The sequence below is a fragment of the Nematolebias whitei genome, chromosome 1 (genome assembly GCF_014905685.2).
Source record: "Nematolebias whitei isolate Nwh7 chromosome 1, NemWhi1, whole genome shotgun sequence".
Classification (NCBI taxonomy): Eukaryota; Metazoa; Chordata; class Actinopteri; order Cyprinodontiformes; family Rivulidae; genus Nematolebias; species Nematolebias whitei.
In genome coordinates, this window is record NC_056498.1 from 64,610,505 (window position 1) to 64,620,746 (window position 10,242).

Here is a 10,242-nt window from a genome sequence, read left to right on the forward strand (position 1 = left end):
ATAGATAGATAGATAGATAGATAGATAGATAGATAGATAGATAGATAGATAGATAGATAGATAGATAGATAGATAGATAGATAGATAGATAGATAGATAGATAGATAGATAGATAGATAGATAGATAGATAGATAGATAGATAGATAGATAGATAGATAGATAGATAGATAGATAGATAGATAGATAGATAGGTAGAAATCCATGTGTTAGTTGTATCTATCTGCTCCTTCCTTTCTGCGTTATAATTTACATGTCCTTGAGCTACAGTAATGATTTACTGTTACACAGTACCATCTGCTGGTAGATTTATTTTTATACAACATTTAAAAGAAAACACTTAGTTTAGTAACAACAAAAAAGGTTGTTTAGTAGTTTTCTACCTTTTTTTAATTTCTGCTGTCTGGACTGATTATTTTTCTTCTTTTTTTTTTCTTCCACTCCAGGTTGAATTCTGCAATAATTGGCACTCCCATTACCTTGTTTACAGCTAATTTCCAACACACTCACACACCCAGCCCATCAAGCAGAGGAAGAGGTAAGAGCACAATGATCAAATCACACCTGGTTTGTCAAAAATAATTTTAAATGCTGTTGATTGCTATTATAATTGTGACAACTGAATGCTCTTCATGAGATTCAAATCAATGACAGCTCACAAAAGAACTATCCTCAACAAAACATACATAACTATGTATTTTATCTCTGTTTGTCATACATCCGATTTGACTATTTTGGTGTACAGATATTACCCAGGCTTTCCAGGATATCACAAGCATCAAGCCTCGACAGAAGACACTTGCTAAAAAGGTCATGAAGAAGAAAGAGCTGACCCCAAAAGATGTAATTGAAAGTGTTCAGGAGGAAAGAAATGGTGGAGAGGACAAAACAAAGGTGACCACATCTGATGAAGTGCAGGAGGAGAGCATGAAACGACAAGAGCAGTCACCTGTTCTCACTGGCGTGCCTTCGCAGGATGTCCCAGACGGAGCTCAGATCAGCAAAGCCTTTGACACGCTTTGTAACATCGTCCGAGAAAGAATGAGGAGGTACAAGAGGCCCGAGCCGATAGCGGACTTCTACACCAGAGGTCGTTATGTTCTTGTTACCGGTGATGGCAGCTACCTGGATCCCTGCTTCCACACCTCCACACCATCAGGCAGCCGCATCTTTGTTACCATCAGAGATGAAATGACGTCTCCTTATGACCCTTATAGGCGCAACACACCCTCTCCTCTACCCCCTCAGCCCATGGTGGACCCCAGGCCTATAAGCCCGAGCTTTCCTCCACATGGAGGAGAAGGTAAAGATGATAACAAGGGTGGTAGAGCTAAAGATAGTGAAGGGAAAGGGAAAAACAAAAATGGAGACCCCTATCCAAGCCCTGTTCCTCCACCATGTGGCCCCAGCTCCCATGATCCCACTCCTCCTGGCAACAAGTCCAAGAAAAATAGGGACGACAATGGCCCGAGCAGAATTACTCCAAAGCCCGCACCTCGTGCTGACAGCACCAGTTCCAGCACCACCAGCACCAGTACCAGCAGTTCCAGCAGCTTCACCCCGGACACCATGAGCTATGAGAAAGTGGAGGTGGTGGAGTCTGTGGAGAAGTTCTCCAGTGATCGCAGAGTTAAAGATTATGAAGAAACTTCCATGGTGGTGGAGACCATGATTGAAAAGTCTACCAAGAAGAAACACTAAAACCACCGGGTCCAAACGGGACTGTCTTCAGATTGAATAACATTCATTTTCAAGTCGCTCTAAAGATTCCTTCTCATAGGGAGACCAATTAAATCAAACGCATTACTGCTCTGATAGTTACAACTTTTTCTATTTGCTTGCAGTTTCTGCTAATGAGTCCTGAATGCTTATCACTAGCTCTAAGTGCTGCTGTTGTTCAGCTTGCACCCATGCGATTAGTCCTTTACTGTTTGAAAACTTGGGAAACAAAGCTCTATGCAACCAGAAATTTTTTTTTGAAAGATAGGTTTTGACACTATTTGGAGTAACTCTTTAGGAACTCCATCTTTTCCATCTGAGCTCATTGGTTCAATTCGATGCCACTATTTGCCCTCAGCACAATTTTGTTGTGTATTAATTTGCTTTGATACGTGAAACAATAAATGATTGAAACATCAATTCAAGTCTTGTTTCATTCACTTTCTGAGAAATGATCCTGTTGAAAAATTGTAACATAATGTTTTAAGACAATAAACAAAAACGAAAATGACAGAAAAATCCCTCCTTTGCGCTGATTGGTCAGCAGACTAGTAAAAAATAAAGGACCGTAGTGCTTGAGTTGTGGCAATGTAACCTTTAGGAAGCCTTGAGATGATTTGGGGTTTTATTGTGGTGTCAGTAAGAAAGGGATCTGGACATTTAACAATTGATTCAGCAGAAGTGTTTTCAGAGGGCAAGTGTTTGTCTTCTGGTTGCCAGATACATGCAAGTCCTACTTAACTTTCCACTTATTGTTTGCCATAATAGTTTAATGACATTTTTTGGCACATTTCTTAGCAAGACAGTCTGTAAAACATTACAGTTACAAAAAAGAGTTTTCCTCATAAAATAATAACCTTATTTTGCCTCAAAGACACTGTATTAATATCTCAGATGAATAGATTTATTGTATTTTCTGCAATAAAATAATGTTTGTTATGAAGTGTGAAGGATTTAATACACATTCTCTTCCTTTGTACTTTATTGATATTTTCTCTATTTTTAATTAAAATATACGTAACAAGCTACAGTATTTCCTGAGGATATTGGGAGGTGTGTTTCAAATCACTAGTCAACGTGTATAAATAGCTGAATAGATTTATTAGAGCATATACTTTAAAGATTATGAAACGTGAACTGATAACCACATTCTGCAAAATAAATTACACACTTTTGTCCTTATTTATATAAACAGTGCATTTCACAAAGCTCATAATCAGAAAGAAATATCACTGCTCTGTTTGCAAGAAGTTAAATTTTAAGTAGAATGACACAGTAAATAATTTACAATCACAAAGTTTACAACGTTTGGCAGAAGAACGGTGCAGGGCATTGAAGCAAGAGCATGGAAGAGTGGCATATATTTTGGGTCTATATACAATTCAGTAGTGTAAAAAACAGCTGATATACTTTGCTTTCTCTACGTAGAACAGATTTCTGAGGGTTACACCTTTTCCTGTGTTACGATAAACATTCATTGAACAGAGAAAACTGAAACTTTGGTTCAAAAAAGCAGAGAGGGGGGAAACAGAAGGAGACAAAAAGGAAAGGACACCAAGAAGAACTAGAAAATTCCTGGAGAAACTTTGATGGGGACTGCCAGACTGCTGCCAATTTAAATAGTTGATTTGACAGTACTATGTGTTTGGGATCGTTCTCAGCTACCACTATACCAAATTTCAGCTGAATCGCTCTAAAAATGGACAAGTTATCAATTTTTTTTCACGTTTAGCTAAGGCGGCCGTCTTGGATATTTGATTTGCATTAGGAATGTATAACAACTTGTTCTCAGCTACAACCATGCTAAATTTCAGCTCAATATCTCAAAGAATGACTGAGTTATAGTCAATTTAGTGCTTGCTGAGGTAGCTGTGGCAGCCATCTTGAAACAAAATGGCTCCAAACGTTAATCAGTTCTAGAGCTACATGTGAATATTACGTTCTGTGAGTTTCAAACAAATCCAACAGTGACTTTCTGTTTTCTTTGTAGACATCTTCACGCTATGTGACTTCACAACAGTGGTTATTGTGAGGAGTGTTCCCTCAGGCGTTTTATATGGGGAAATATGGCATCTTTGTTAGCAAAATATATCACCATAGTAACTCAAAACGCCAATAAATATAAGAGCACACACCACGGTTCTGAGATGGTCGTTTTGATATAACATTTGTGGGGGTATTAGTTGCAGTTTGGTCTGCATTAAAGTTGACAAAAGAGTGTATAAGATATAAATAAAGTTAAGAAACCCAAGTTGGGTGGATAATAATAGGTGTCTGCATTTACTATGCAGTCCCCAACTAAAGAGAAGTAGTGAGGTTTTGAGAAAAGAGCAGGACTGCAGAGAAGTTAAAATACAGGAGAACGTGACGGAGGTGGCGACATGCAGGTGGAATTTGAATTTTAGTTGTTTTTACTCAATAAACTCTTCAAACTTCTCTCTACAGCTTCATCCAGCTCCTCCTCCAGCTCCTCCTTTTTAGACATGGCGAGTTTAGACTGATAATCACGCACAATCTGGTCTATGTAAGGCGCACTTTGTGTTCCGTGCAGCATGAGAGTCCACTCCTTCAGAACCCCTCGCTGTGACTGCTCCCCCTGAAAGCCCACCTCAAGGACCCAGGTTCCACGGGGGTCCTCTCCCCAGGTGTGGGTGGTCATGAAGGGCCACTTGTCAAAGCCGACCTTGGCGTCGTCGTCACGGGGCCTTCGACTCAACAGTATGGACTTTGTGCCCATGGGAGAGGTCATGTTGATGTTGAGGTCCCCACGGCGGCTGGCGTTGACGGTCAGGACGGCCTGAACGTGCTCCAGGTAGCGGACAAAGTTGTCCTTCCCTTGACAGGCTTCAGTGGTGATGGTCAACACCAGCTTGTTGCCAGTCTGGATTTTACTGGAGAAAATGAAACAGAGTTTAGTGCTGAAAACTCCATATTGCAGTAAAGTCTATCTTTAGTGTTAAATATGAAAACCAGTGTCTGTTTATTTTAATGTATCATTTAGATAGTATAAAATAAATTACGTTCTCATTAACAAAACATATCCTGCACATGAGCATAACAAGTTGTATATTCCGTATGATTTTTTTTTTTTCCTGTTCAATCCAATTCAGTAAAATATAAAGAAAATGAAGGGGTTTAAAACGAACACCACATCAATAATTTCAAAAATAAAATAGATGTGAAACAAGCTATATAAATCCATCTTTACAAAGTTATTTATTCTTCACAACGTTGTTTTTTTTTTTTTTTAAAATGGAAACTAATTGGGGGTGGCACAGTAGTTGTTAGAGCTGTTGCCTCTCAGTGAGGAGGTGGCTGGACCAAATCTCAGCCGGACGGCTTTCTGAATGGAATTTGCATGTTCTCTCGGTGCATGTGTATTTTTTTTCCAGGTACACTGGTTTCCTCCCGCAAACCAAAAAACATGCATGTTAGGCTGATTGATAACTCTAAATTGTTTCTAGGTGTGAGTGAGTGTGAATGGATGTTTGTCTTTATGTGGCCCTGTGAGGGGCTTGCAACCTGTCCAGGGTGTACCGCCTCTCGCACAGTGACTGCTGGACGTGGGCATCAGTGACCCCTGGGACCCAAAAAGGAAGAAGTGGGCGTACAGATGGATGGATGGATGGACGCATGGATGCATGGATGGATGGAAACTAATTAGTTTAAATAAAAACGAACAGCATTATTGGATGAAACAAAATTAGCCCATACATGACATTATGTTGAATTAAATCTGAGTTAGAAACAGTATTTAAGCCACAGAGCAAATCATATAAATCAGTCTTGATGTACAACTCTTTGTCCTCAGATGTCTCTGTCTTCCCATGTCTGTTTATGTTTTACTCAGACGGGCTGTACTGAAATGCAATCTTGTTGTGCTTCGGTGCAATGATAATACAGCAGATTCTGATTCTGATATACCTAAACAACATGCTTCATTTAGTGAACTATGCACTTCTGTATGGCTGTAAATGTACAGGCTTAAAACAAACTGACAAAACATTATTAAACCCAGAACTGAGGATACCTTTTTCAATCAGCTTTGAAAAACGAGTGTAAAAAGGAGGCTGCTTTTGCAGTTGTTTGAAAAGACACGCTGCTTCTCCATCCCTTCGGGTGATGGGATGACTATGTGGGAGCACAGCAGGGCAGAGGTGGTGGCCAAAAGCTGTGAAGAGGCTTAATAACATCATTAGAGGCTGAAGCCACATCACTGTTAGAGGCAAATGGAGGCAAAAGTAACACACACACACAAAACAAAAAAACAACTGGGTAAAAACGTGCAGAACATTCATAAAAAGAAAAATATCACTTGTGCATCAGAATCAAAATAATCTTTATTATCATTGTACCGGGATACAGTGAAATTATGTTTGTACAGTCAATTTGTGCTGAGCAAAAAGAATGTGGTGATGAGATGCTGCCCGAAAATTGATATTATCGTTCCCAAATAAACAGAATAACTAACAATGGAATGTTGAAGAGAAACCTCCACCTTTACTCTAGAATTATGATAATTAGCTTATCCCACTGAATGCATATGTAGATGCTGAACTATTATTGTAAAGCTCTGTATGATCATGTGTTTAAAGGGCTAACTATACAACTGTCTGGAGTTTTGTTTTAGAGCTGAAATTACAGATGAAACAACAATTGTGTAGTAAATTAACAACAAGTTAGAAGATTAAATAAATATGTAACAACATGGACTGTGTTGTAGTACTCGAGACCGGTCTTGGTCTTGAGACCAGTCTCAAGACCACTTTTTAATGGTCTCCGTCTTGTCTTGGTCTCAGACATTGAGGACTAGGGATTTTATTTCAAGACCGCAACTGTGAAAATATCACTAAATTGCCAGGATATTGTTCATTTTATTTGTTAACATCCTTGCTTTGATTGGATGCAAAACGCACTGATTCAAATCCAAGTGAAAATGTGACTCATTGCTAAATACATGTTTTTGTTACTGCTGTCACGCCCACCCCCTTTCACTTGCACGCGTCACTCCCAGTGTAGCCAGATTGGGCGGTTTTCATTCTGATTTTGGTGGAAACTCTGGGAAGATTTTTTTTTGGATTGTTGCGTTTTGCCAGATATTGTTAAATTACTTTGTCTTGTACTGATGTGTGTTCATGTTCAAACAGTAAATATACTGTAACAATATATTGATTGGGTGGATTTTTGTGTGATGTGGAGGTTTTTAACAGATTTTTGAGCTGGAAAACCTCGACTCTATCTGGCAACACTAGTCACTCCAAGAAAATGAGAAGTGATTGTCTGGGCATGGAAGAAGATGTCTGCCAAATAATCAGTTTTAAAATGTGGCTATTTAAATCACAAAGAATATACTTGTAACTAATATCCATTTATGTAACTTTTTTTAAGTGTATATCTACTACTTTACTGAAACCACTGTGCAACTATATGGTTGTTCCTGGTCTTGAGTTCAAACTTATGAAGATTGTTTTGCCACTGCAGTTTTTTAAGGCTTGTGATGAAACTGTTTCCAATTTAACAGTTGTGTAATTTTATTGTTGAAACACATGAAGTTAGGCCACTGAATGTCTGATTATTTGTTATGTAGCTTTGAAAATGAATAAAAGCTGATTATATTCATTCAAAAGCAAACTTAAAGTTGCAGCATGTAACTTTTATTTAAAAAAAACATTTTATAATAAAATTTTATATTTTATTTTATTTGAAGTCTTGGTCTCGTACCCTAAAAGCCTTGGTCTTGACTTGGTCTCAAGTTAGGTGGTCTTGAACGCAACATTACATGGACTTCTACTTTTCTCAGCGCTTCTTGCCCTCTAAACAGGGATTGTCCGATTTCATGATTATTTTCAAAAAATGTAAAAAATACATATATTTGTGTTTATCACTGTATAATGCTCAGCTCTTTATTAAAAGTACTTCCCGCCTGTGTTCAAATACAAAGTAAATACATTTAAATATTTTTGCTTAGACTATTTTCTATCCTTATCGTTCAGTTTCTTCTTAAGGCACAGATGTTGTGATGTTCAGCGTCAACATTAGAAAAAACAGACAGCGATTTATTTTTGTAGCTAATATTATTTAGGCTGTTTCTAAATGCACATACACGTGTGTATTAATGAGTCCAGCAGATGTTCATTTCCCATCAGGTAATAAGTGAGGGTAATTACAATGCCAGTGAGGAGAGGCAGAATAAAAGCAGCCATGCTGCTCAGTGGGACGCTGCGTGCCATCTCAGCTGATAATGAGAAGCTGTCCTGCCATAAGCTTGGAACCTGCCAGATGTGGTCAGATCGGCGCTGAGAAGTGTTTACGAGCATGGCTATGTTGGTGTTTATTGATTTTTTTTTGTTTGTTTTGTTTGTTTGTTTCCTCTGATGATATACTATCATCAAATGTGGGCTTGTAATTATAGCTCGACCACACCGCAGGTAGCAGAAGTCCCACGCTGCTGCTGTGGAAACAAGGAACTGATTAAAAATAAATAAATAAATAGAACGTGACTTAGCCAGTGATTCAGCTTTTACCACGCAACTCAACAGCTAAAACAGAGAGACAGTTCTGTTGATATTGTTCGCCTATAAACACCACCTTGACAGGAGCAGTAGTCCCTTCCTTCAGCTGGTTACTGTTTTATGTCACCAACTTTCTACATAAATAGGGAGGCCTTCTCCCTCGATTTGCATGTGATGTGGCATGACGTATAAAATTCCTGTTTTTATCTGCACGGCACCCCACCCAAAGGAAGGACACGCTCATACAAGCATCCGTCTACGTCACTGTTGTCGTGAAAGCGCAGTCTGCAACACACCAAGACAGAAATAACACACAAGGGAGCTACAGTGTTGATAAATGTAAATATGTAAGCAGGTTGTGTTTCAGTGTGTTATTTTTATCTTTTTGGGCTCATAAGTGTCACTAAATGAGAGTTGTATGTATTTTAAAATGATCTGAATGTCATATCTGTGTTTCTTTGTGTTCTGCTTTTTTGATTTGTTTAATTTTGGCCCTTTGGGTTCAGTTGTGCCCTTGTGTTTGTATTCAGCCGTCTGTTTTCCAGTCCTCAACCTCAGTCACCAGTTCAATCCTCTCACACCGGTTCCTAATTAACAATCAACCCAGAGGCTTTCCCTCAGTTCTATAAAAAACACTTCTGATCATCGTTTCACTGTCGGCTCATTGTTCTTGGCAACCCGCCCGACGTCCCGGTCCTCCCTGTGTTCCTTCGTGTCTCCTTGTGTTTTTTTCACCTGATTCTGTAAGGTGCTGCTGCCACATCAGCCATTTTGTTTTTGTTTATTTAATAAATCAGGTTTTCATTTTCTTTTTTGCCACTTCGTACAGTTTTTATTTTAACCACTGGATATTGGATCACTTTCTGGTGTCGAGTCATTCAATCTGAACATTTTCACAGATTATTATTCTAGCCACAAAAAAATATATTTAGCTCAAGAATTTGAGCGAGGTGCCGATTACCTTGAAAGCAAGAAAACACTGGTACATAACTGAATCTGATGGTCAACTTGGTGACACGTTCAGAAACACTTCAGAAAGATTGAGCGGCACTTTCATATTTATCTCTCCTAATAGATTTTTTAACTCAGGCTATGTTGACACCTGTTTAAAAATTAGCTGTGTGCTGTGATTTATAGAACCATCATTTTGTCATGAAGTTAAACATCCTCGGAAAAAAGCTGTTAAACACATCGAAGGAGGTTAGATTAATTCAGTAATGTATCTTCTATGTCTTTACACCAAAAAGAAAGGATCAGAAATTTTGCATTTCGAAGAGAAATTGACTGTTAGACACCAGAACATTCATCATCCAGGAATAGTACAGTTTCTTGAATGAGATAAATCCTCTCATTTCCTCTGTAAGATATTTTGAGATTGTTCTCTTCCTCCTCAAGGAGGTAACTTGAAATTCTCACTCTTCAGGAAATAATCTAAAGTATTGTTCTTTTTGTCAATCTCATCACGTATTTCACTGCAATACAACCAAATAAAAATAAAAAATAAAAAATCAGTCTTACGCTTCAGAAGGCAATGTCTTTAGGTTTATGACTTCAAAACTATATAAACTTGAATATAGAATGATTTTTGGATCATTGTTAGAGAGAAATGTTCTCACTTTATCTCACTTACTCAAAAGGAGCCACACTTGACGACACGAGAAGATTATTAACCGGTATTTGACTTGCAAGGACAGATTTTCAGATCAGGTTACACAGATTCACAGGAAGTAGACACGTGAAGCCCAGTCACAAGAATATGCCACGGGCAGTGTATGAAGTTTGTTTTTATATGCTTATCAGTTCAGCCGAGCTCATAGACTCAGAGGCGTCCTTGGAGCGACAGCTGCACGTTTCAGCCTCACCCAGTTCCTCATTCACCTTTCTACTAACCCAAACATATGGTTCATGGGCAGAGTTAACAATCTCAGCCATGGTAGTTAAAAAAAAGCCATAAACTTTGACCAAAAATTCCCTAAAATTAATCTAATTTAGTATAATTATATATATATATAA

The 10,242-nt window shown here is 38.4% G+C and overlaps 2 protein-coding genes across 2 annotated transcripts in view; one reads left to right on the forward strand and one right to left on the reverse strand.

Annotated features, from left to right (window-relative positions):
* The window catches only part of LOC119413060 (filensin), a 13,513-nt gene extending 11,546 nt beyond the window's left edge, over nucleotides 1-1,967 (forward strand). The window contains exons 7-8 of the mRNA XM_037680076.1: nucleotides 445-536; nucleotides 744-1,967. Coding sequence (XP_037536004.1) covers nucleotides 445-536; nucleotides 744-1,699 — 1,048 coding nt within the window. The 3' untranslated portion in view covers nucleotides 1,700-1,967. The remainder of the gene's footprint in view (nucleotides 1-444; nucleotides 537-743) is intronic.
* Nucleotides 1,968-3,924: 1,957 nt separating this feature from the next.
* Nucleotides 3,925-10,242, reverse strand: part of pcsk2 (proprotein convertase subtilisin/kexin type 2) — a gene marked incomplete at its 5' end in the record, with an annotated part of 30,704 nt that continues 24,386 nt past the window's right edge. Inside the window, 1 exon segment of the mRNA XM_037686530.1 lies at nucleotides 3,925-4,608. Within this exon segment, the coding sequence (XP_037542458.1) occupies nucleotides 4,119-4,608 (490 nt within the window).